The sequence below is a fragment of the Mixophyes fleayi genome, chromosome 2, assembly GCF_038048845.1.
Source record: "Mixophyes fleayi isolate aMixFle1 chromosome 2, aMixFle1.hap1, whole genome shotgun sequence".
Lineage (NCBI taxonomy): Eukaryota > Metazoa > Chordata > Amphibia > Anura > Limnodynastidae > Mixophyes > Mixophyes fleayi.
This window is the reverse complement of record NC_134403.1, coordinates 74,367,973-74,394,115: the sequence shown is the minus strand read 5'-3', so window position 1 is coordinate 74,394,115 and position 26,143 is coordinate 74,367,973. Positions and strand designations below refer to the sequence as shown.

The following is a 26,143-nucleotide window of genomic DNA, read 5'->3' as shown; positions in this document are numbered from 1 at the left end:
CAGTGATTTCCCCAATCTACTTAGGTGAAATCCTGTTGCTTTATCTTTCTCACATTTTGCTACCACACCGCAAAATACAGGTACATATTTATCTATGAACCAGTCAAAAGATAGTATTTCTGTTCCTTTTCCTCTATAGAGTATAAGGTATAATTTTTTTTAGTCAAGCTGAAAGGCTGCAGCAGGTTTTTCAGTAATGACTGCAATTAGCACAGAACACCTAGGCCCATTTAGCATTACATTTGGAACAGACAATATGTTTGGCACGCCCAAACACTGCCACAACCTTTATCAGAAAATACAGACTAGGTTATTTAACATATAGTATTTCTGATTAAATAAGACAGGTTTGGAGAACTTTATAGTTTTCCTTAAACACAGTTCTCTCAACACCTCAGTCTTATAATACACATGCATATACAGAAGAAACAAAGTGATACTTAGCGTGGAAGATATGTGTCAACAGTGCACTTCTCTTCAAATGACTGCTACAACTGTCCTCATTTTGAAGCTTGGCGCCAAAAAAAGGGATCTCCCACGTGCTCACTCAGCAGGGGGGGGGGGGGAAGGAGGAGCGGTGTTCCTCAAACACATTCCCCTTCCACTGGCTCTCCTTCTGTGTTTACCTTAACAGCATTTTGCCCTCTCTCTTATATTAGGGGAAAACCTGTTATAATGTGTTCCCCCGCTAGTGCTACTCAAAGCGCGCCATCCTCAAGAATTCACTGCCATCCCCATGGGAGGAGGAACTTGGTATACTCCAGCTGGCTTCTGGGGAACCTCAGCAGTAAAGGCGCTCTCTGCCTAATGGCAGCGCCCGTCCTGCATCAGCGGGGAGAGTCTCTTGCCGACTCCTCCCCGCTGTAAGAAGCGCTTCTTACCTCTTTGTCAGCGGGGCCGGCCGCCCACCCGCCCCCCCACGACAGGCGCTTCTCCCACGCGTCAGCTCCGTTTGCACGGAGCCTCTCGCCACTGTCAAAAGACAAAAACTGCAAAAGAAAAGGAAAAAAACCTATAACCAGTGAACCCTGTTCACTGTCTCTCTTGGAGCTTTTCAGGTGCAACCTTCTTCCAAGGGCACCCAATTCAAACTGAGGTATGTGGGAATTGGCGGGGGTGATATGCTGTCAGCTGAAAAAAGTTAACTCTTTGGATGCCAGACTCCTCCCCCCAACTCAACCCCATGGTTAAGGAGTGTCCCCCAGATGGATGAAAGAGAAATAGAGTAAATTGGCAATCATTTCCCAAACTAAGAATGTACAAATAAGTCTACAAGACAAAAGGAGACAGAGCAACTTACAGCAGTGCGGTCGTCATCTCTTCGTCGTCTTCCTCTGAAGACATTTCTCCTGCAAGGAGAAGCATACAGAGAGGGCATTGGTGTAATGTATTGCTACAAGCCACATTTTGAAAATAACTGGTATTCCAAGAGGCCGCCATAAAGCATTTTTAGTAATTCTATAGTTCATGTAATTTTCTTTATTCAGGGCATAAATGAAGCAGCTGTAAGATGATCCAGGTTTTGAAATTGCAGCAGAAATCTACATACCTGCCCCGACCAGCTCCATCCATACCATTCAGTTCTGTCTGTAAAGATTGTGCGCTATCCTGCTGTCCTGCTAAAGATGTGGTGTGCCGCTCTGAAGGGAAAGGCCGTGAGTTTGCTCTAGTCACATGTATATCTGCTAATGGCACCGGAGTTGTAGCGCCACTCTCATTAGTACGTTCTGAAGAGCTTGCAGATGGTCGAAACGGAGCCTTCATACTAAGGGGGGAAAGCTCAAGTTTAGAAAACACCCAAAATCCGGAGGAACCTTGTGCAACACAACTTTTCTTCAATCTAGTCTAAAAATTAAACCTTAAATTCTAATAAGTCAAAATAAGTCAAGCTAACTATACATTAGAAATGTTTAAAGTGTTGGACACACAATTTAAGTAGAAAAACTTTGGCATGTTATGCTCTCATAAAGAATGAAAGCTCCTGTAGCAGATGATCCCATCAGGATCCCAAAACACAACTTGGAGGATTTATTAACAAAAAGTATGAACAATTTCTGAGAGGTTTTTCAAAAAAATTATAGAATATGGCTTTTTGAGCAAATCAAAATGTAGAAAATTACAATTGGCTATTTTTATTGAAACATACTGTTGTGTTGTGTTGTATATCATATGAAAGGTCATAAGAGGTTTAAAATGAGTCTTGCCCAACTTTGTATCTCAATTAGGTGAGCTATAAATGAAATTTAAAAAAATGGTTAAAGCTGCAATATTTTAACGAAAAATTTGCTTTTAAGGCATATAACTTTAAAACCATTGCATATATCTGGTTAAGATTTGGGGGGGGTTTTCTTTACACCCGTGACAGCATTATACCAAATTTAATTACAATCTGAAACGGTCAGTTTGAAACCCTGTGTGTGATTTGATGTGGAATGCACCTTCACCATTGCTGGCCCTTAGCAGATGAAGGGATATATTCGTGAACAGTCAGTTCTTAAAATTGATGTTATTGGAAGCAGGAAAAATGGACAAGCCTAAGAATCTGAGCAACTTTGACAAGGGCCAAATTGTGATGGCTAGATGACTGGGTCAGAGCATCTGCAAAAAGGCAGGTCTTGTGGGGCGTTACTGCTATGCGGTGGTTAGTACCGATCAAAAGTGATCCAAGGAAGGACAACCAGTAAACCGGCGACATGGTCACAGGTTCCCAAATTCTCAATGATGCGCATCGGAGGCAAACTCTAGCCCATCTGGTCCAATATCACAGAAGAACTACTGTAGCACAAATTTCTGAAAAAAGTTAATGCTGGCTATGATAGAAATGTGTCAAAACAGTGCATCGCAGCTTGCTGTGCCTGGGGGCTGCATAGCCGTAAACTGGTCAGAGTGCCCGTGCTGACCGTCTATCCACCACCAAAAGTGCCTACAAAAAAAGGCATGCGAGTGCCAGAACTGGACCATGGAGCAATGGAAAAGGTGGCCTGGTCTGATGGATCACATTTTGTTTTTTAAATCATGTGGACTGCCGGGTGCGTTATTTACCTGGGGAAGAGATGGCAGCAGGATGCACTATGGGATGAAGGCAAGCTGGTGGAGTGTGATGCTCTGCTTGGAAACCTTGAGTCTTGGCAATCATATGGATGTTACTTTGACATGAACCACCTACCTAAACATTGTTGGAGACCAAGTACATCCCATCATGGCAACAATATTCCCTGATGGCAGTGACCTCTTTTAGCAGGATCACGTCCTGTCACACTACAATTGTTCAGGAATGGTTTGATACAGGAAGATTTTGATTTGGCCTCCAAGTACCCCAGATCTCAATCCAACCCAGGACACCTTCATGGGACTTGTGAAGCCCATGCCTCAACGGGTCAGAGCTGTTTTGGCAGCACGGCAGGTGGCTTAAAATGTCTGACCAGAGACAAACGGCATTGCACTATGCGCTCAATAAGCACAGAAGGACTGAAGTTTCAGTCCTATTTAAAAGTTCTAAATTTAAAAAAACTAGCAAACAACTCACACAGTAGTGAAAGCATATTTTACAGTCAGTTCTATCTAGCACTGTTCTGCAGTGGAAATCAAGCTTAAAAAAAAATAAAAAAATAACCCACCCACCCCATGCAAGCAGAAATGAGTGAAGACATTAGAAAATAGTGCAGAGTTCCCTTCATGCCCTCAGTCATTACATTTTAATTGTGACCTTACATGACCCTACAACCCCATTTAAAACTGGCCAAACTATTCCAGAAAGCTTTCATCAGTTCTAAAGCACAATAGAATGAAGGGACAAAATGTCCTCTTTGCTGGAAAGGACCCGCTATACATCTGCAAAGTTGAGTATATGTGAATGAGTACTTAATGTGCAAGCTAGTAGCTAGAAAAAAACATTTTAATATATTTTAAAAAAAAACTAAAAAAAAACCCAAAACACACAGTAATTTGTGTTCTATTACATCATTATTTTGCTTCAGTTTATGGAAGTCTAAACCATAACAAAGGGGAAGGTGGCATTTTTACATATATACACCTATTTTCTGTATTTGAATATTTATTATTGTTAATACATACCGGTTTCTATGAAAAGGTCGACCTATACTTAAAGAAGCAGCACTTGTTTTGTAAGATCCTGAAGAATTAAAACCATTGACAAAACCACCATTAGGAAAAGGAGCCTGCAAAAATCAAAAAAAGGTTGCGTTAAGAAATCCTGGAATCCCACACTTCATGTAAAATTTAGAAAAAAAAAATATTATTTTAGCCCACAACAAATTTATGTGGATATTTAGTTAAGACTTTAAAACGTGAAACTGATTGATGACAATAGCATGCCAATAATAGTTAATCATTGAAACAAAATCAATGCAAACATGGCAAATCAGGGCTTTGATTTGGATAACAATTCATTCTGCCTACCATTACTTCCTCTAATCTAAGAAATACAAAAAATACAGAGGATTTTATACCTGCATAAAATCCGTTTCTCCTAGTCCATTATTGGGGGACAACGGGATATAGTGTAGGTGAGATAGGCATTTGGCACTTTCAGAATGTTGCTAGTTAGACCTAGCTTCTCCCCCTCTATACCCACCCTTCCAGATTAGCCTTCAGTTTGTTTAACCAAGCTCCACAGTAAAGGAGACTATAGAGAATAAAACATGGAAAGAGAAAGAGAAAAAACACTAACAACAAAAACGAAAAAAACAAGAAGAGACGTCAAAAGAAAGAAACTAGAGAGTCATGGGTGTGCCCGGTGTCCCCAAATAGACTTCATGCAAGTATAAAAATCCTATTTTCTCCCACATCCAATTTGGGGACACCGGAGACATCCAAAAGCTGCAAATATAGATGGGAATGTGCAGAAGAAACAGCACAAAGTATGTTTCTCCCAAAACTTGTATCTCCCAATGCAAACACATTAAATCTGTTAGAGTAAATGTGTGAATGGAGTACCAAGTGGTGACTTGACACGGTTGCTTAGTTGAGGCACCAACTGAGCCCGAAGATCAGGAACAGACTGCCAGCCCCATTTTAAGCCTGACGGATTACAGCCGTAATCCTCCAAGCAAGACACATCTTAGAGGCTGGCTAGCCTCTTGTATGCATCAGAGAAGCAAAATATCCTCCATCTTGCGCACTTGAGTCCTACACACACACACACACACATTGACTAGATCTAGAGAACGATGAGGAAGTTCGTCCTCTAAAGACCAACATTTGGTCAGAGTAGGGATGACGAGGTCTTTATGTGAAATTTTAACACCACCTTAGAGAGGAAAGGTGGCTTAGTTCGAAGAACTGCCCTATCCTCATAAAACAAGAAAAAAAAAAAGTTGAAGAAAAAAAAAGGAGACTTGTATGATAATGCTGCAAGCTCTGAAACTCTTCTAGCAGCCGAGATGGGCAATAGGAAAACATTTTACCAAGCCAAAAACTTTAAATTCACTGGGGCATATTCAATTAGCTTTCCGTTTCGCGGTAACGCGCGTTACCGCGAATCCTGCACAGTATTGCCGGTAATACGGTACCGCAATAACGCAGATTTTCGTACGCAACCCTATGGGGTGCGAACGAAAATCCACGTTATTGCGGTACCGTGGATTGACTTCGCGGGCCGTTCCGGCGCGATCCGGAAAGCTAATTGAATATGCCCCACTGTGTCCAAGAGTTCAAATAGGGAATGAGGTAAAGCTTTCAACACCAAGTTTAAGTTCCAAGGTGCTACTGGAGGAAGAGACTGTACACGAAGTACCCCCTGAATGAAACTTTGAGCATCAGGCATGTCAGCAATTCTTTTTTTGAAAGAAGAATGAAAGAGCCGACACCTGAACCTTAAGTGAACTAAGGCGCAAACCAGCATTCAGCCCAACCTGCAAGAACATAAGTTACCCGGATAACCGAAAAAGGGAGGTAGAATACCCCTTTCTCACACCAGCCAATATGTCCTCCAGACACGATCTATTTTAGTCGAACCCAGTTTGCAAGCCCAAAGCATTGTTTGAACCACCACTGAGACAAGCCCTTAGCTCGAAGGATCATGGCTTCAACAGCCACATCATTAAGCCTAGAAGTTCTAAACAAAGATTATAAAACGGTCTTCGACTTAAAAGGTCTGGTCGTAGCAGCAGAAGCCACGACCGACCCCCTGCCATGGAGAGAACGTCTGTGTACCAAGCCCTCTGAGGTCAATCTGGGGACACCAGAATAACTGGAATGCCTTCTCTCTACCTTTTTTAAAGACCCTCGGAATCATGGCTACGTGGGAGCAGGTAAACTCAGCAGAACCGCCAAGGAACAGATGTGTCGTCTACTAAGACGACCAGAGGATCTCTCTCCTGGGAGAAGGCACAGCTGATTGCAACATCTTAAGGAGGAGGAAATGGAAACTAAGCCCTATACTGAAGTCACAACCATAGGTCCAACCGGACACCAGTTTAGTGAACCAGGAAAAGAATCCACCCCACTCGCTACAGAGGCAGGGAGATATGGAGAAGGACCGCCCACTGATTGAGATCACGCCGTTTGAGCAAGCTCAGCCACAGTATTGGTCAGGGACAGAGTCCTGACAGGCGCCATAGAGTCATAGCCAGAACCCCCTGGACCACACTGCATGCGAGACAAAGACTGGCAGACTGTGCAAAACTTATCCGCACTTGAATGTCCGGAAGGCAACTTGGAGGAACGGACGGTACAAGTGAACATCATAGAAGTTACCCCAGCCTTAACCCTCAAAGATCCCTCCCTATCTGACATGTTACACACAGATGGGACAAAATACAGTGAAAAAAACAAGCAGCACACAACCAGAGGATAGAAAATGAGCCTGCTATAAAGTCAGAGAGCCCAAACGGTCTAAGGCAGGCCTGGCAGACATGTGGCTCTCCAGGTGTTGTAAAACTACAAGTTCCAACATGCTTTTCCAGTAGATAGCCAACCGTTAGTTTAGTTGGCATGCTGGGACTTGTAGTTTCTTAACTCCTGGAGAGCCACAGGTTGGCCGGGTCTGGTCTAATGCTTACAATTTTGAGAAAAACCACTCCACCAATCCAGAGCCTATCAGGGGCTTACATCATCACACTGTAACCCCTACCTGACCAGCCCCCTAACTACACGAACCGCTGCCATAAGTAAGAGACGGTTATCCAGAGGGCCAACTATGTCTTCTACACCCCTCTCCCAGCACTGTGCTGGGGAGGGGCTTCACTTACCTGGTTCCATCCTACATTTGCAAAGTGAAGCTCCTGCACAACCAATGCAAGACACATTGGGCACAGCCTGTGGCGACAAGGGACGGTGCCCTGGAAGCATCAAACGTCAGGAGCAAAGAAGCGGCATCGGAGGAACCACCATAGCACTTCCGATCCCCTGTGCCAAGCTGCACACAGCTGTCCAGTGGGGAAAGGGGGGTACTGCTGCCTGATGCAGCTGCCTAGCTCACCTACACTATAACTCAATGTCTCCAATTGGATATGGGAGAAGAGAAAAAAAAACAAAAAGGCTATTTTCTCAGGTAGTTAAACATATATAAGTTCTGTACAGTAATTATTCATTATTTCCCTCAGTGCAGGTACAGTACATTTGTATTACCTGCAATATCTGAAAAACTGGATCGTAAATGAGGCTGCTACTGCCTTATTATGGAGACAACAATGGCACTCAACATACAAATGTTACTGGCCAGACACTGGCCGATCAGTCCAAAATATGGTTATAAAAATAAAAAAAGGCACAAAATCACTACTGAACATTAATACAGTGGCCCTCAGATCTCATAATCTTGCAGTCACAGGGATGGACCAACATTCATTAACTAAGCAGAACACAAATGGTTCCATTTCATGGTCAAGGAGCAGAAATTACTACATATTACTGGTCTCTGAGGTGTAAAGGCACAAGACAAATATTGTAAGCGATTACACAAAAAAAGCTCATGTAAATGAATGTTGACCTTGTTGTTCCCTCAAGGTGCGAGTTTTCATCACTGGGCCACATTCAATATAACCCTAATACAACAGTAAAGGTGGTGTAAATTATAAGTGTACTGTAGGAAATAAAGATAGTCTCATTAAGACCTCTGTGTAACACACATTCATAAAACTGAGTAAATGGGGTGTAGCGGAAACTTGAAACTATGTAAAACTACTTACCAGTGGTGTTTCAAAGTAAGGTGCTGGGTTTGGAGACCATGTTTGAGGCACAATGTTATAAATTGAATACTGCTGATGAGGATTATATACAGGCTGCATAAAGAGAGGAGATGGAAACTGTGCTTGGGTCTGAACGGGTTGAGAGTACACACTAGAATCTACCGTTCGATATCCATTCTTTGCAAAGAATGTGTTGATGGCTTTAATCCTAGCCTGTTGGAAACAATCAAAGTTTACAATTAAAGCGCCGCGCATGCATACTATATCTTATGCCTTTAACTGTACCTAAACAAAAACAGGTTTAAGTACCAAGATTAGATCAGCTTGTGTTCTTTACGCGTAATGTCTTATGTTAATCTATTAATGGAGGCACATAAACAGTGCCATTACACTATCACAGAATTAAGTCTGTCCATTAGTTTTTGGTACCAAGCAAGACAATTAGGAAAAAAACAAAAGTAAAAAACATCTCTTATTTGTATTTCAGGGCAATGGGCTAAGAGAATGCAAACTTAAAGTGAGGTGATCTTCTGCATTGCACCTCTGGAAGATCAGGTGACTATGTACCAACGCTCTGTAGAAATGCCCATTGTGACAGTTCTCTGCCAGAGCTTTGAGTCATGCTATTGCTTTGCACCATTATGGCCTGTTTGTTTACAAACCATGACCACATGCATTATAATCAATGGAAGTCCAAGGCAAAAACAGAATATAACCATTTGGCCTAAAGACTGCAACACCCTTACAGACAAGGAGAAAAATAAGATACAGAATACTAGAGACTTTAAAAGAAGTGGCAGAGTAAGGTCAAATTTTAACTTACCATTATTGGCTTGTCCTGAAATGTTTTAACTTCTTCCCTTAGATATTTGAATGCCTACAGAATAATGAAAAAGGAAGGACAATAAGCAGACCAGTTAAAATACTCTCTCCGTGCCTCATAACCTATGGAAAAATATAACATCACTGATAGAACAAATTTCCAAACCAAGGACGCTAGGGCTATTCACACTCAAAATAAACTACTGAAAGTGAATATAGTGGCCCTCAGATCTCATAATCTTGCAGTCACAGGGATGGTTCAACGTTCACTGACTAAGCAGAACACAAATTATTTCCTTCCCGATCAGGGACCAGAAATGAATACCCATTACTGGTTTCTGAGGTGTAAGGACACAATACAAATATTGTATGTGAGTAATCAAAATACAAAACAAAAAAAAGCTTATGAAACTGAACATTGACCTTGTTCCCTCAAGTCGCGAGTTTTCATCACAGGACCACATTCAATTTAAAACTTACCTTCACAATAAATACAACATTAAACTAAAAAATGTAAATTCAAAATGTACTCTTAAATCAAGCACTTAAAATGGAATAACGGTGTAATGCATGGTAGCGTAGTGGTTAGCACTTCTGCCTTACAGCACTGGGGTCATAAGTTCAATTCCCGACCATGGCATTATCTGTGTGGAGTTTGTATGTTCTCCCCATGTTTGCGTGGGTTGCCTCCGGGTGCTCCAGTTTCCTCCCACACTCCATGGGGCAGGGACTGATGTGAGTGAGTTCTCTGTACAGCACTGCAGAATTAGTGGCACTATATAAATAAATGGTGATGATGATATGTACAGGTAACATCAATCTTGTAAAAGCCAGATTGATTAGGATCAGAACAGGATATGAAAATCTTGTCATGAGCATATATGATTATTACATAATTTAATCTAAGCAGCAACGTGTAGAGAGTCAAAAAAAAATGTGACCAGTGAATTTGCTGGTAAGTAAAATGACATGTATAGCCTGTATTTCAGTGGAATCCCAGTCCCATTATTACTCCATAAATAGATCTATAAGTTTATAGCACAAACCTCTGCCCCACCCCCAAACATTCACAGTGACTGGTTCACTTTAACAACAAAAATTGGATAGACTCACCTGTTGTGCATCAGTGTCCGACTGGAATGTAACATACCAGTTGTTATTGTGAGCAAACTCACAACTTATCACTTTGGGGCAACTTTCATTATCAAATAGTGCTTTTACCTCCTAAAACAAAAACAAGAAAACAAACTTTTAAGAAATTTTCTATTAAGATAGCAATGTATAGAATATATAAATAGATCAAAAACCTGGATTTTGTGTTGACCATTAATATGTGTGTATGAAAACCAATTGACCCACCCAAAGCCAATGCTGATAAAGAATTCATATCTAAAAATACTGAAATACAGTACGTACAGGATCAATGAAAGAAACCTAAGAGTTTCCCTACTGCTGATTGAGAAAAATGTGCTTTGCAATTTACTTGTTAATTTTGACACAACGCTCATGAACATGTCAAATTAGACCCAACTCCTTAAAGAGGAACAGTTTTTCTGAGATAAAAGGATGTTTTATATAGTTTTTAAGGTTCAGTATTTCGTTTACAAGGCACTGTTGTCAAATTCCCCCTCAACATGCTGGCTCCACTTGGGTCAGAAGCTCAAAGGATACATTCTGTAAAACCAGTAGCACAAGATTTAAGTCCTGGGGGAGAACCAGACGACAAAAGGAAAGAATAAATCAAATAAAAATTAATAAAAAGACTAAAGCAAATCAGATTGTTCCCCATAGCTGGATAGTACAGAGCATAAACCCTCTCCACTATAGCCTTCCAGAGGGATGCAAGAGACCAGAAGAATGGATACAGTGACAAAGCACATCTAGTATACATGCACCTCGACATGGTGCAATATAGCAGAAGTGTGATTTACAAGGAACACCAACAGCTCTCCACCCCTACATTAGAAATTGTCAGACTGGCTGGAATGAATTTTATCACAAACCTTAGTAGCAAACTTGCCATGACCTGAAGGCCGAGAGTTTTCTCTTGGAGGCTCAGGTATGACAATTCTGTAGCATAGACTGTTTGCACTGACTGCATAATCACAAAGCAGGATCCAGATGCATGATATAGATTACTCGCAACACCAAGGTGGATATGCTTGCATCATATTCCTATATAGGGATGGTGCTGTCCAGACATGGGCTGGCATCGGTAGTGACCACTATCCCAAGGCTCAATTTAATCTAATTTTCTCTTTCCTACTATTGGGGGACACTGCGAGACATTGGGGGTATAGTAGTGGGTGTAGTAGTTTAGGTACTTAACTTCTTTGATCTACACTCTCCTTCCCTACTATGACCGTCCTCTCCTGTAGTTACCTCAGTTTCTTCTTTTTTTAAAGTGCCTAGGAGTAAGGTCACTTCAGTATAGGCTCGTGCCTATACTTTATTTAGATATAGGTTTCTCATGTTTTTATTTTGTTTCTTCCCTTTAGGTGCAGTGCATGGATAGAACCCAAGATCCAGAGGAGTGACTTCAGTCTGGGTCCCTGAGGAGGGTGAGCAGCAGTTTCAGCTCATTCACTCTCGCACCATTGCCGGCAGCCTGTCCTTCCCCTAGATTGACGAGCAACAGGGGGACATTTTATAAGTCTGCCAAAAGGCGCCTTCTGGGCTCTTCAAGCGGCCGTAGTTAGTCTCACTAGTCGGGCGGGAGTGAAGCTGTAGCAGCCTCTCCTCCCGACGGACATGCCGGCAAGTCCCACCGAAACTAGACAATGAGCAGCGTGGGACACAGTAACGATCGTGCTCATTAGGGGGCAATGTGTTTACTGATCACTTGCACACGCTAGCTGGGCATTCAGAGAGGCGCGATTGTTGTACACGCCGACAGCCATAATAAAGTATGCGCTGATCGTCAGTCTACATGGGCAGCCATTTTTGGGAGAGGTCTTGGAGGAATTTCCCTCCACCCCCTTCCTACTTCTTGGCAACTGAAGCAGTCATATTTGGACACAGATCATCGCACTGCACGCTGCTCCTCTACTCTGCCTCTCCTCAACTGGTATCGTTTATGCAGTTTTAAAATTGTACTCTATAGGAGATATATTGCATACTGTGTTTTTCCCAATCAGGACTATTGTTCTCAGTTCCTTGGGATTGGTGTAGACTCAGACATTTACCTAGTATAGAGACTTGGTAAAATCTTGTTGCACTGTGTGCAGAATATAACCTCTCAGACTATTTTTTTTCTAAATTTAGAATTAGTTTTACTAATCTGTTATATGTGTCTAAGGGGACATCCAAAAATAAGGGTATGTTGCACTATTTTATACATGTGCCAGATGTAAAGCTAAATTATCTCTTGGGACAGTCTAACCAGGAAGCCCTCTGTGCGGTTTGCAAAGCTGAAACCCAGGAGCGACGAGGTCCAGCTCAGGGGGCAACAGCTATGGAGGAACCGCTCTGGGCTAAGTCACTAACAGAGCTCACCAGGGTGATGTTACAGTCCACAGAGGTACGCTGCAGGCACATCCTCCAAGTCCATTTCAGCTCAGGGCAAAGAGCACCTGCTTACAGTATCACACAGGGCCAAGAGGAATATTTCTGATGCGACCCAAGAGGAAGGCGAGTTGATCATTGATTAATCTATTGATCAACATTGATCTACAGGAAGAAGACTCACTTAGTGCTGTGGATTCTGCCCATAATGTTGATAACCTCATTTTGGGTGTCAGACATACTTTAGGGTTTGCAGTTCCGGAGCCGACGGCTCCTTCGAGGTTCTCATTGTTTAAAAAGACCAGAAGCGCAGATGGCCACGTTTCCACCATCCCCTCAGGTGATGGTAACCGATGCCTGGCTAAGGCCTAATAAGCAGTTTATGATGCCGATGGTAGATTTAAGTCACTTTACCCTCTCCGGCAGAAGATTCCGTTAAATGGGAGGTCTTCCCTAGAGTGGACACTCCTGTAGAGCGCTTGTCGTCCTCTTTGGCTATTCCCGCTCAGGAGTGGGTCTCACTAAGGGACCCCACGGACAAAGTGTGATCACGCTCAGCGTAGGGCAGCATGTTTAGACCCATTATGGCAGTTTCTTTGGCTAACAAAGCTATCCAGCAATGGGCCGAACAGTTAGTTGCAGGCATTCAGGGCAACGTTTCACATGCGGAACTCCTCATTGGCCAAGCATATCCAGGAGACTTGATTATGTGGGCTAGGGGCCATGGATACTGTCTCCGTTAATTCTAGATTCTCGACTCTCATAGCAGCTTGCCGTACCTTGTGGTTACGCTCTTGGACAGTGGACGCTGATTCCAAGCGAGGAGAGCTTGCCATTTCATGGGGTTACTCTATTTGGGTTGCAGTAGACCACGTCAAGAACGTTTTCGGTTCTTTCGCGCGAGGCTGGGGCACCCCGTCGAGAGGCCAGTCCTCTGCCCCTATGGGAGTGTATAGCAGAGGTAGGGGCGCTGTTAGGCGAGGAACTTCGAGACCGGGTGATAAGTCCTCAGCGTGATAGTTGTCCCCCAGGGGAAAACAAACAAACAACAAAGTAAGTGGGAAGGGGAATCTGTGGTGGGGGCACGCCTTCTTCGTTTCCAGAGCCAGTGGTGGGCATCTACCAAGGACACTTGGACATGAGGAGTTGTGTCCCAGGGTTATGTCATAGACCTAACTCAGTCCCGCCGCCAATGTTCTTCTCCACAGCAGCCCAGCCCCCCCCCCCCCCTTTGTCCCCTCAGGCGCATAGCACTTCAGGAAGCAGTCCAGAATTTGCCGACAGCCAGGATTATTGTTCCCGTTCCAACACAGGAAAGAGGTCAGGGGTTTTACTCCAGTCTCTTCCTGATGCCAAAACAGGATGGATCATTACACCCAATTTTAAATCTGCAGTCTCTGAACAAGCAGGTATTATCTCAGAAGTTAAAAATGGAGTCCCTTCAGACTGTCATCGCAGGAAGAGTTTCTGGCTTCCATAGACATCAAGGATGCCTACTTACATGTTCCTATATGGAGAGGGCACCATTGCCTTCTCCGCTTTGCAGTGGGAAACTCCCAATTTCAGTTCAGGGCCCTACCTTTCAGCCTAGCTACCGCTCCCCGAGTGTTCACAAAGATCATGAAGGGGGTCCTGTGGCAGAGGGGCGTCACAATAGTTCCCCATCTAGACGATCTTCTGAAAGCACCGTCGGCAACGCTCTTAACTCGCCACATTCAGACCACTATGCAGTTTCAGGAAGCTCATGGGTGGATTCTGAATTTACCCAAATCAGCTCTCATTCTGGCACAGTGAGTGGGCTTCCTGGGTCACATGTTCAACAGTGACTCAAAGTTTATTTACTGGAAAACAAGGTCCTCTCCCTCTTTGCCAAGAACCAGGACTTTACCTGCGAAATTCCACTCCCGTCCTCTTCAACAATAGATTCTTCGAAAGTGGTCAGGCTCTCAAGAGCATTTAGTCAAATTATTCGCCTGTCAAAACCCACTCGTCTTTCCCTGGCGTGGTGGCTGTCCAAACAAAATCAGGACAAGGGTCAGTCCCTTCAGACCGGCCCATGGACCCTAGTTACCAGAGACGCAAGTATGCTAGACTGGGGAGGGGTGACAAGGTCCATTAGATTTCAGGGTCTCTCTTCCCTCCAAGAGGCCACACTCTCGATCAATATCCTAGAACTCAGAGCAGTGTACAGGACATTGACAAAAGCTCAGAGGTTTCTGATAGGGAAGCCTCTTCAGATTCAGACAATGCCACAGCATATCTGAATCACCAAAAGGGGAACTCGCAGTGTAGGCGCCATGCGGGAGACAGACAGTATCATAGTATGGGCGGAGCATCATTTACCCAGATATTGTCCGTTTACATTCCAGCCGTGGAAATCTGGGAGGACGACTTCCTCAGCAGGCAAAGGGTTCACCCGACGAATGGTCTCAACAAGCGGGTCTTTGCCCTCCTAGTGGAATACTGGGGCATGCCGGAGATCGATCTCATGGCATCCAGGCGGGATGTGGTTCGTGCTCTTCGGTATTATGTTGACCGCATGGCCTCTGTCCATAAGACCAAGGATCTTTATATTCTTTACGATGCGCAAAAGTGGGGTGGGCCGGCTTCCAAACAGTCAATTGCCTGCTGGATCACTTCCACTATTAGACTGGCTTATGCTCGAGCATCTCCGCCTGTCCCGGTATCGTTGAAGGCTCACTCTACCAGAGCTGTTGGCGTTTCCTGGTCGGCGCATCATGGGGCCTCGGCAGAGCAGCTATGCAGAGTGGCTACATTGTCATCTGTCCATACATTCTCTAAATTCTAAAGGTTGCAGAGCTTTGCTTCCTCTGATGCGAGCTTTGGGCGGAAGGTATTGCGTGCAGCCGTTCAAGGGCATTCCCTCCCTTAGAGGCAGCTTTGGTATGTCCCCAATGTCACGCAGTGTCCCCCAATGGTAGGAAAGAGAAAAGATTTTTACTCACCGTAAAAATCGATTTCTCTTACTCCATTGGGGGACACCGCGCACCCTCCCTTGCTCTGTAAATAATTCTATTGTGTGAATTTTATGCTTATATTCTTTGCCCTATAGGGCTTCCCTTCCTCATACACTTGGTTAGTCAAACCTGAGGTAACTACAGGAGAGGAGGGGCATAGTAGGGAAGGAGAGTGTAGATCAAAGAAGTTAAGTGCCTAAACTCCTACACCCACTACTATACCCCCAATGTCTCGCAGTGTCCCCCCAATGGAGCAAAATAAATTAATTTGACGGTGAGTAAAAATCTTATCTCAGTTGTGTCTAGGGAACAGAGGGACTGGTTGAAAGGTAAGAATCTTCATTCACACATAGAATGATGAAGTACAGCACATTTCCAATCACTTACAATGATTGGTTTTAGTCTCCTTATGGGACTCGCAAAAAAGGCATAGAATGACAGTCGAGCGTTTTAAAGCGCACATATTTACACATACACCAGGGTTTATATCCACCACACTAGTACAAATAGCATGAAGCACTAGGCCCTAGATTCTAGATTTGGAAGGCCCACTCCAGCTACCTGGATCTGATAGAAACTGGACAGTAGCAATCAACTTTTATCCCCTCCAGAAATTTCTATGCTTCCAGAGCTGATCAACTTAGTTGGGATGGTGTGTGTTGGCCTACTGCCTTAGATAATTCAGTAGGAGATATACTAGAAGAGACAGGATCATGGCGAGGGATCCTGTTTCCCAGACGCCCGAGCTTTGTGTTCTCCCCAACACCTATTTCCCAGGTGCTCCACCCAGCTGTTTTTACTTGCCACCCAGGTCTAACAGAGTTCCATTATAACAGAATAAACCATTGTTACTCCTAAAACAGGCACTATGTGAGCACTACAACCAACAGTGTGTGTTAGACCACTGACCACCAGTCTGACCAGTTCTGGCAAAGTATTACACTGCCCCTACCCACAATGGCTGTGTGAACCCACAAAAGTCCAAGCTGGTTGGGCCTCTTCTCTCTCTACAAGACCCCTGGCACAGAAGACTCATACCACTTTAAAATCTATTCTTCCCTCTCTCAGAATACAAAGCTGGAGTTACCATTCCAGGACCTCACTGGCACACACCTACAATCCATTTTACCATTGGCGCCAGGTCTCTGGACCACATCAAGCTCACAGTTAACCAGGGTAGACAGTTAGCACTCCAAACCAAACTTGTAGCGGTGGCCCGGGAACCTTGCAGTGATATGAAAAGGACCTCCTCACCCTAGACAGCTAGGCTTTCCACTTGATCTGTTCCTGCAGCCAGAGACTACAGCAGGAGTACACAAACCCCAGTTGGAGGAAGGGGTGATCATCACTGACAAGAGGTTGTCCCTCAATTGGAATGCAATAAAATTTAAGGGCACTTGCAAGGGGGAGGGTGGAGAAAAATAAATAAAAATAAAGACCTTAAATCATAAATGGTGTGGCTTATATGAGTAAATACGTATGAAACGTTTGGGAATTACTAACCTCTACAGGAGTTGTTTCTGGGATTTCACGCAGAATGATAATACATCGTTTATGGTTTGGTCTCACTTTCTCTCCTTTCTCATCAACTTGCACCACAGGAGTAGCTAAGACAAAATATAATTTGTCAATGCATGAGGGATAGAGCAATGTAATTTACAAGATGATTTATTCATGCTTTCATCTGAAAAAAAATCCAAGGTCGAACTATCATATTTAAGGTGTACATTTATTCAAAGATTAAAATAAGGCAAAAACTGTACTTATTTTATGTCGTCCCCCCCCAGCCCCCAAAAAAAACAACTACTCTCAGCATTGTGACAAGTTTATGGGTTTTATTATTGTTTAGCACAAAGTTAGACACTTAACTGTTTTCAGGATTAATTAGCTTTACTTACACCGAAGAACTTCAACTATAAGATCCAGGTCAGTGGTGAGTTTCTTTATTCCTTCCATGTTTGCAATTGTCCATATGGGTACAAACTGATCACTATCCATTTGGGACATCAAATAAAGATCTTTTGATAAGTTCTCTCTGTACCAAAACACAAGACAATTTACAATGAATAAAATATTTGAAAAGTACAATGTATTTATTTTGCTATTAAGTTACAATAATTTGTCCTGGCCAGTCAGAGTGCTTAAGTACTTAATTACAATCTATGTAATTTCCATAGGACTTCTCTATTTGAGCTATGGAGAAAGAGGTATTTAATATTCCCGCTGCAAAGCATGCTATGCATGTTGTATCTGTACCAGCTCCTAAGTATAAATACATATGCAGATAATGTTTCACTACACTGGATAGGTATAGGTGTAATAAATGTAAAATATTGGGTGGTGAAATTACCCACCTCCAAGACTGACTAGGTGGCAAAATTGCAGTTTACAAGCCGGCTAATTTAAAATGTAAGGGTTTATATTCTACTTAAAACCTAATTTAAAAACAGGTCACCGAAGTGACCTTTCCTCCTAGTCACTTTAAAGAAAATGAGGAAGCCACAGGAGAGGAGGGGCATAGTAGGGGAGGAGAGTAAAGATAAAACAAGTTGATAAGGTAACAAGACTCCTGGACCCACTACTATACCCCAATGTCTCGCAACGTCCCACAATGGCAGAAAAGAGAAAAATAACCCTACAAAATAAAATACACAGTCTACTTTTACATGATTGCATCACGTGTTAAAAACCATTGTTAGTTTGCCATAAGACAAAATGGCGTTCCAAACCTTAAGATAGTGGATCCCAAACCTTTTTCCATTTGAGGCACCCTTAGGGTCTCCATAAGTTTATTCAAGGCACCCCTAAGGCAAAAACCCGACCAAGTAGTCCCCCGCATGGTTTGCCAACTGCCCGGGCCACTGCATCCCTGTGAGATTTCCGCCACGCAGTGTGGAAACCACTGCCTTAAGACATGTGCATTATAACTAACTACATTAGTATCATTGTTGAAGTAATTCAGTTTCTTAAGGTAGGAACAGGGGGACAAGAATGATCATCTCAGCCTTAAACTTTTTTCCCTATGAAATACAAACTTCTAGTAAATGATCCAATTGTATAAAACTGCAAACAGATATTTTTAGCAGAAACAGGCTGATAAAAGAACAGCTTGCTCTTCGTTGCATTGTTAATCAGCCATGAGCTGAAAAGCCAAGGAACACTGTAGTTACATTTCTTACCTTGAAAAACAGAATTCTAGTTGTTTTTTCAAACAATCCTTCAGATCTTCCGCAGAAACAGCTTGTGGAACTGTTGAAGTGCCATCACCTTTAAGATTTTAGACAAAGTTAAAAAGGATAGAAAATTACAGGCTTACTAACTGTTAACGTTCAGTATATAAAAATGATGTTAAAACATTTGTCTCACTGAAGGAACTGGAGGGAAATATCAGTGTGTTGTAGTAGAACACTCAATACAATTTAAATATGCAATCTGCTGTCACTTCAAAGTATATCAATACCAGGTATGTAGGAAGACCACCATCAAATTATTTGGAATACGGTTTCTATGTTGATTAAATCAGTAACAAGAAAATAAAGATAGACTGGACCTAATAGAGTCTTCTTTTAAATACAGGCACACATGTCTAACAGTACTTTAGGACAGAAGACCCCCAATGCAGTTCTCTCCTACACAGATTATGGTTTGTAATCTGTCGAGAGGTCCTTGTGACGTCACAGGTATTGCTCTGGAAAAGTGTACCAGCGAGCACTTCGCCCGACAAAGTACACAGCTTTCACCATGAATGTTGTGATCAGTTTGAGAAAAATAAATAAAATTGCTACAGAGGAGGAGCACCCCACTTCCGTTCACAGACATAAGCCACCCCACACAGATAATTGTCAAAGATACAGAGGGGAAACTACAAGATGGACAGATAAGGATACACTCCTTGCAAGAGGAAAAAATGTTCTATAAAATTGAATACCACTGTAAAACAAACATTGATCTAAAAATAAGAAAGTTTAATAGCAATCTAAGAGATGAACATGCAGATTCTGTTAAAATAAGGAATACAATTACCATACAAAAATGACTACTACCAAGTTAATTTGAAAAAGACTGATATGTGAAATGGAATGCAAGACTAAAAACAGAGAGACTGTGGCTGCATCACTTAGAAATAATTATATAAATGTATTTCACTTAGTGGCACAGTGCACCAATATTTATCATTGCAAATGTACTGACGCCACGTTAGTGGAAATTTGTTTCCGTCACTGTCTGACGAAAGGAATTCCCATGCCAATTAAGCCTTTTCATCTCAAAGTGACCCACACTTTAAGCCTGAATACACAGCAGGGGGTCATTGCCTTTTATCCTGTCTTAGATAGACAAACTACATGAATAAAGCAACCAGCAAGTAATTTAGGAAATCACAGATTGATGTGAATTTTGTTAAATCCAAGATTAGAGAATATATCATACCCTGATGTTAAATATCGGATGCAATATCCAGCTAGGTAGGGGACTGGGTTACCCCTGCCAACATGTGTGTCAGAAACCGTATATAAGATCTAGAATTTTTATTTGAACTGTATTATACCATCTGTACTTCTGGATGATTACTAGTATCTCCAACTGGTGTGTAGTGGTCCTTGTTAGAACCCCTTGAGCAAATAAGCATCACTGCTTGAAGATTCTGCCTGCTGTATCCTATGACCAGCAGAAAAGAGCTTACACTCTAATCCATTTCCCAGTGGTCATGTGCTGAACTCAGCATCTGTGTGTCAATGCTCTGCCTGCTTGCCAGTAATCCTGTTCCACAGTAAGCAGTCAGGAGGTACCAGCCAACCCACAGCAAAGAGGCACTACAGGAGCTACCCAGAAGTAAGCAGCTCTAGGTGCCGTTGAAAGAGCCTACTGGTGGCATCCGAATTCTCCAACGACTTTATGCAGTTGGAGAGTGGTGGCAAGGTGTCACCAGCAGGAGGGGTCAGTTACAGTCGGTTACAGACAGTAAGAGAAATCTGATAAACAGTGCAGGAAGAACATCCTTCATCCCCCAACAGATTGGGTGGCGAAGTAAGGCCATCTGGTCACAGTGACATTAAGTACAGATCCACAGAGCACTGTGACGCAGAATAAACACAAATTTAAAGACTAAGGATTACCAGTTTGTCTCTCAGTTTAATTTCAATAATTCACTTTTACTTATGAACATATAGCCACTGGTCTCCTTGTAAAGAGGTCCTATTTGAATAATATATATAATTTATATATAAAATTTTACAGACTCACCTGAAACCTCGAACATTTGGTATCCAAGTTTGTCTTGTACTAATAAGTCCATTCCATTTGCTGCTGCTTCCTCTAAATTAATACCATTCCCGCTTACTTCACAAGAGGAGGAATACATTACTTCAAACGGTTTACAAGTTTCACTCAGACCTTCAAGATTGCCTATTTGAAAACAAGGATTGAATGGTTTATTACAACAATGAACCAAAGTTGTACCCGATACGGTTTCTGTTAAAGCATCTTACAAGTCTAATGGACACAGCAACAAAGTTACCAGCTGCTTAAAGTGACAAAATAGCAATAGAGAATTGTTTATATTGGCAACAAAACTCACCAATAAACATTTATATAACATCAATGAGACAAGTATTGAAATAACTGTTTTTAATCAAATCTTCAGGATGTATGCCAAAGTTAAGCAGGTGTGAGAGAGCAGTTAATGAACGTTTTAATTGGTACTCAGACCTTTCAATAAGAGTATAAATAAATCCTGCACAACAATGTTAAAGCTGCACTACCAACTATATAAAAAGATTTTATTATTGCGCCTCTCTCTCTAGCCGGAGTCCTTGGAGTCACTGTATGCTTTTTTTCCTGGGACTCTGCAATACAACGCCTGAAAATTAATTTACCACTTTTAAATGGCTCCAGGTCAGTAAAAGGAACAGAGTGGTCCCAAGAAAAATTGCTGCATGAAACATCCCACAGGCTGTGACTAGGGGGGAGGAGCATATTATTAAAAACATTTCTGTATGGGTTACTGCAGATTTAAGACTCATTTTTAGAAACCTTGTGTAGCCATTTTCTGTCTTTTTTTTCCTTTTCAGTAGCTCACCACATAGTCATGCAACACTTATTCTAGGTCAAATGCAAGAATTATACAAAGGAGAGAACGATGGCTAGTTGGTTAGCACTTCTGCCTCACAGCACTGGTTAGGAGTTCGATTCCTGACCATGACCTTAATTGTGTGGAGTTTGTTTGTTCTCCCCGTATTTGCGTGGATTTCCTCTGGGTACTACAGTTTCCTCACATGCTCCAAAAAACTACTAGGAGATTAATTGGCTGCTAGCAAATTGACCCTAGTCTCTGTCTGTGTGTGTGTGTGTGTGTATGTCTTAGGGAATTTAGACCAAGCTCAAATGGGGCAGGGACCGATGTGGGTGGGTTCAGCACGGAGGAGTTGGTGGCGCTATATAAATAGTTGATTATACAACAACAACTTAGCAGAACTAGCCATTATTGAGTGGATTTCTAGCAGACTATGCCTCCCTTCACCTTTATAGGGCATGGCAAAAAATGATGTTGGCAGATGACTGCAATCAGTTGGTATGTACAGTTACATAGAGATCACAGACGGCCCAGACTGGTGAAGAAAGTGATTTGGCCACTCAGCCTTACACAGCTAAACTTCTAGATCTTGTTTAGTTTTTTCCAACTTGTGCGTGGTCAAATTGAGCGATGAGCCCACTGCTAACCCAAGAGTTGAGCAACAGGACTGGTCCATACTTTAAAACAATCAGTGTTGGATTTAAACTAACTTTTTGCAGTAATGTATTCGTGGCTGGCAACCAAGAGTTTAAAATATATTCTTCATTATATTAGGTGTAGAGGTCTGTGAATGGCCAGAGGATATATTACATGTAGTTCAAGTACTCCTGGATTCAACTAGATAACCATATTATGGGCTGATAGACGACAGATCATATTACGGCCTAGTAGACCTTTTAATATTGGCAGTCCAGGCAATTTAAGGAAATGGATAGACCTGCACGCTTTTACATGTTCGCTCTGCATTAATTTCAATGTTATCTGCACTGATCAGAAGCACAGGCGCACTGCACATAGAATGTAGCTACATGAAAGCGCTCATTAAGTTTACATTAAGTTACATACTCTATGGACAGAAGTGTTCGGACGCTTGACCATTACACCAACAGGGACTAATGACATTGTGTTCAACTACATATACTTTAATACAGTTGGTCACCCCTTTGCAGCGATAACAGCTACCACTTTTCTCGGAAGGCTTTCCACAAGATGTTGTAGTTTTTCTGTGGGAATTTGTGCACATTCATTCTGTAGAGCAGTGATGAGGTCAGGCACGGATGTTGGACGAGAAGGCCTGGCTCGCCAATCTCCATTCCAGTTTATCCCAAAGGTGTTCGATGGGGTTGACAGCAGGGCTCTGTGCGGGCCAGTCAAGATCATCCACACCAAACTCCTCAAACCATGTCTTTATACCCCAGTGCACAAAGCAAGGACTACAGTCACGTTGCAATAGATAAGGGCCTTCCCCAAACTGTTGCCACAAAGTTGGCAGCATAGCATTGTCCAAAATAACTTGCTATGCTGAAGCATTAAGACTGCCCTTCACTGGATATAAAGGGCCTAGCCCAAACCCTGAAAAACAGCCCCATACCATTATCCCTCCTCCACCAAACTTTACAGTTGACATAATGCAGTCTGGCAGGTAACATTCCTCCGGCATCCGCCAAACCGAGACTCTCCCATCTGACTGCCAGAGAAGCGCGATTTGTCACACCACAGAACACATTTTCACTGCTCCACAGTTCTTTGTCGGTGTGCTTTACACCATTCCGCCCAAGGCTTGTCATTGGTCTTGGTGATGTGAGTCTTGCATGCAGCTGCTTGGCCATGGAACCCCATTCCATTAAGTTGCTGCCGCACAGATTTGTGCTTGCATTTATGCCAGGGGAAGTTCGTAACTCTTCAGCTATGGAATCAGCAGAGCATTAACAACTTTTATGCACAATGCGCCTTAGCAGTCGTTGACCCCGCTCTGTGATTTTACATGGTCTTCTGCTTCGTGGCCGAGTTGCTGTTGTTCCTAAACGCTTCCACTTTATAATATCACTTACAGTTGACCGTGGAGTTTCCAGCAGGGATGAAAATTCACGAACCATCTTAATGCAAAGGTGGCATCCTATCAGAGTAACATGCTTCAACTCACTGAGCTCTTCAGAACGAACCAGTTTGTATCACAAATGTTTGCAAATGGAGACTGCATGGCTAGGTGCTTGATTTTATACTCTGGAAACAGGTCTGCTTAAAATACCTCAATTCAATAATTAACAGGTGTGGCCAAATACTTTTGTCCATATAATGTATTTACTGCAGCGAGGCTTGGAGATCACCCAATGAAATGTAAGAGGATTCTCCAAAGAAATTGCACTGTCTGACTCCAGATTGACAGCACACGTGTAGACACCTGAATATTCAGTTATAGAGCACTCACATCTCCGAACATCTAAATGTCATGCATGCCCGGTGCTATTCTGTTCTGAAACATGCAAGATCTTAATGAAAGTGGGAGAAGAGGAAAGCGAAAAGGCAACACTACTCTCAGGGTGGTACAAAGATAACTATGCAAATTAAACAAAAGAAAAAAAAAATGTGTTCAATAGTCTCATGCTAGACACACCTAGAGCAATATCAACATAAGGTACTTGCAAATAGACTTGATAATATAGTGACAGAACAGTCAGCATGTGGGAGAATAATAAACAAAAACCTACAGAATCTGATCATTTTCAGACACTCCTTAAAATCTGGTCTGCAGATAGCAGTATGTGTGCGTAACTACCTGTTGACCACACAAGGTCTGAGCACTGGGCCCAAGCACCAAATGGCTGGATCTGTCAAATGTTACCACCTGTGTGTGCCAAGAATTAGTGACCAGAAATAATCCATATACAAGACACCTTATTTTAGGTTACGTTTTTCTTTAAAGCATCCTGACATAGGCTAGCTAGCATTGATAAAGAGCAAGGGGACTAACCTTCTACGTGGGTCTCTGTTGTGGCTGCTGCCTCATCCCAAGACTCTTCTATGCCATTGACTGTCTGAGAAACTTCAGTGCTTCCTTGTGGGATTTCCTGCCATACCTTTGCATTAGGATTCAAACCAGCTCCTTTAGACGACACCTTATAAAAGAGAGATGCCCATTAAAATACATTTCATAAAATACTGTATTAAAATTGCAGTATGACATTTTATATTGCATCTTTACTTATTTACCACTAGCTCTGCACCTGAGCCATTTCCGTTTTCTACGAAGCTTATTTGTAGAATTAGCCAAATAAATGACATGCATAATATGTGTGTCCTTCAGTGACAATCTTTCCAAGAATTTTAATCATTAAACAAGGGCAAAACATTCTTGGACATATGTATGTTAAAGTATAGGTAGGCCACAGAAGTGAAACAAAATACAACTGTAAACAACATTATATCAGAAGTATACGCACGCAGCTAAGAAAAGGAAAAAGAATACGCAGATCAACACACGCTCTGCTCGTACAAAAGGTGCTTCAAGCACTTGAATGTCCTGTAGATCTGGATATTGACGAACAGGTCAGTCTACTGTCTCCTGGACTAGCATAACTAATACTAGGTAAACATTTGGGGTGGATGGGGTTGTGTGAAATTGACTGTCACCATGGCAGTAAAGTCCATACATACCAGACAAGTGTTAAATATTATCTGTGCAGTCCACAATTAAAGTACTAGGCTGGCTTCCTCCATAAAAGCTCCCCCTACCTCACAACTGAAGGCAAGCAGTGACATATGGGAGACACATGCCTACATAACAGCATATCACAGATTGCCTCAAAAGCCAGGTCTAGCTATTATTACCAGAAAGCATGTTTACATTTTCCAGGGCAAGATATACAATTAACCAGTTAAAAATATTAATTCCCAATTACATTATATTAAAAGGAATCCTGGTGCTGTTATGGTCAAACCACCATCTTCATAATAAATGAAAGTATTTTGCCACTGCAATTTAAGTATATTGCAGTTAATAAAAGTGTAAAATAATACATTATGGGGTGAATTCAATTGGCTATGTTACTTGTGAAAATAACGCAGCCCGCACGCTATTACCATTACTACGGTAACAGGGAGTATTATTATCACTAGTACAGATCAATTACTGTAAGTAACGTGGCCAATTGAATCCCCCTCCTATAAATTACAAGGCTTCAAGTAGACTCCGAAAGATTTTGTTTTTGGGAGTACCTGCAGAAACAAGGTGGGGTGGGTTGTATCTTTAGGAAAATCAAGACAAATCTGGAACCCAAAGACCAGATGTTAAGAAAAGATTTTTCTTTTAAAATGTAAGTGTTTTTTAAAATAAATGTCTTGTATGACATACATTGCAAGCCAAGTTAACAAACCTTAAAATGTAAAAAAAGACAGATCCTTTGCACTCCATGTACAGACTAGGGTGCAAGAGGGGGTTGCCCACATTGTATAGACAAAAACCAGGGATATTCTGACCAGAATGGGAAGGCTTTTGCATTAGTTGGTCAGCTTAACATATATTGCAATATGTGCAACCTGTTTTTAGTATAGAAAAGTAGTTAGTACAGCATTAACTATGTGCTTGGAAAGTGCAGAGCATCCCTGTTTTTTGTGTAAAC

At 42.2% G+C, this 26,143-nt stretch overlaps 1 protein-coding gene across 3 annotated transcripts in view; it reads right to left on the bottom strand.

Moving 5' to 3' along the window:
* LARP4 (La ribonucleoprotein 4) overlaps nucleotides 1-26,143 on the bottom strand; it is a 40,257-nt gene that overhangs the window by 7,772 nt on the left and 6,342 nt on the right. For all 3 annotated transcript variants that reach the window (XM_075199284.1, XM_075199283.1, XM_075199282.1), the window contains exons 2-12: nucleotides 24,496-24,640; nucleotides 20,696-20,857; nucleotides 18,634-18,721; nucleotides 17,353-17,489; nucleotides 16,958-17,061; nucleotides 10,086-10,196; nucleotides 8,974-9,027; nucleotides 8,151-8,363; nucleotides 4,075-4,178; nucleotides 1,550-1,765; nucleotides 1,301-1,349 (exon numbers count right to left, since the gene is read on the bottom strand). In XM_075199284.1, the coding sequence (XP_075055385.1) occupies nucleotides 1,301-1,349; nucleotides 1,550-1,765; nucleotides 4,075-4,178; nucleotides 8,151-8,363; nucleotides 8,974-9,027; nucleotides 10,086-10,196; nucleotides 16,958-17,061; nucleotides 17,353-17,489; nucleotides 18,634-18,721; nucleotides 20,696-20,813 (1,194 nt within the window). In that variant the 5' untranslated portion in view covers nucleotides 20,814-20,857; nucleotides 24,496-24,640. The remainder of the gene's footprint in view (nucleotides 1-1,300; nucleotides 1,350-1,549; nucleotides 1,766-4,074; nucleotides 4,179-8,150; nucleotides 8,364-8,973; nucleotides 9,028-10,085; nucleotides 10,197-16,957; nucleotides 17,062-17,352; nucleotides 17,490-18,633; nucleotides 18,722-20,695; nucleotides 20,858-24,495; nucleotides 24,641-26,143) is intronic.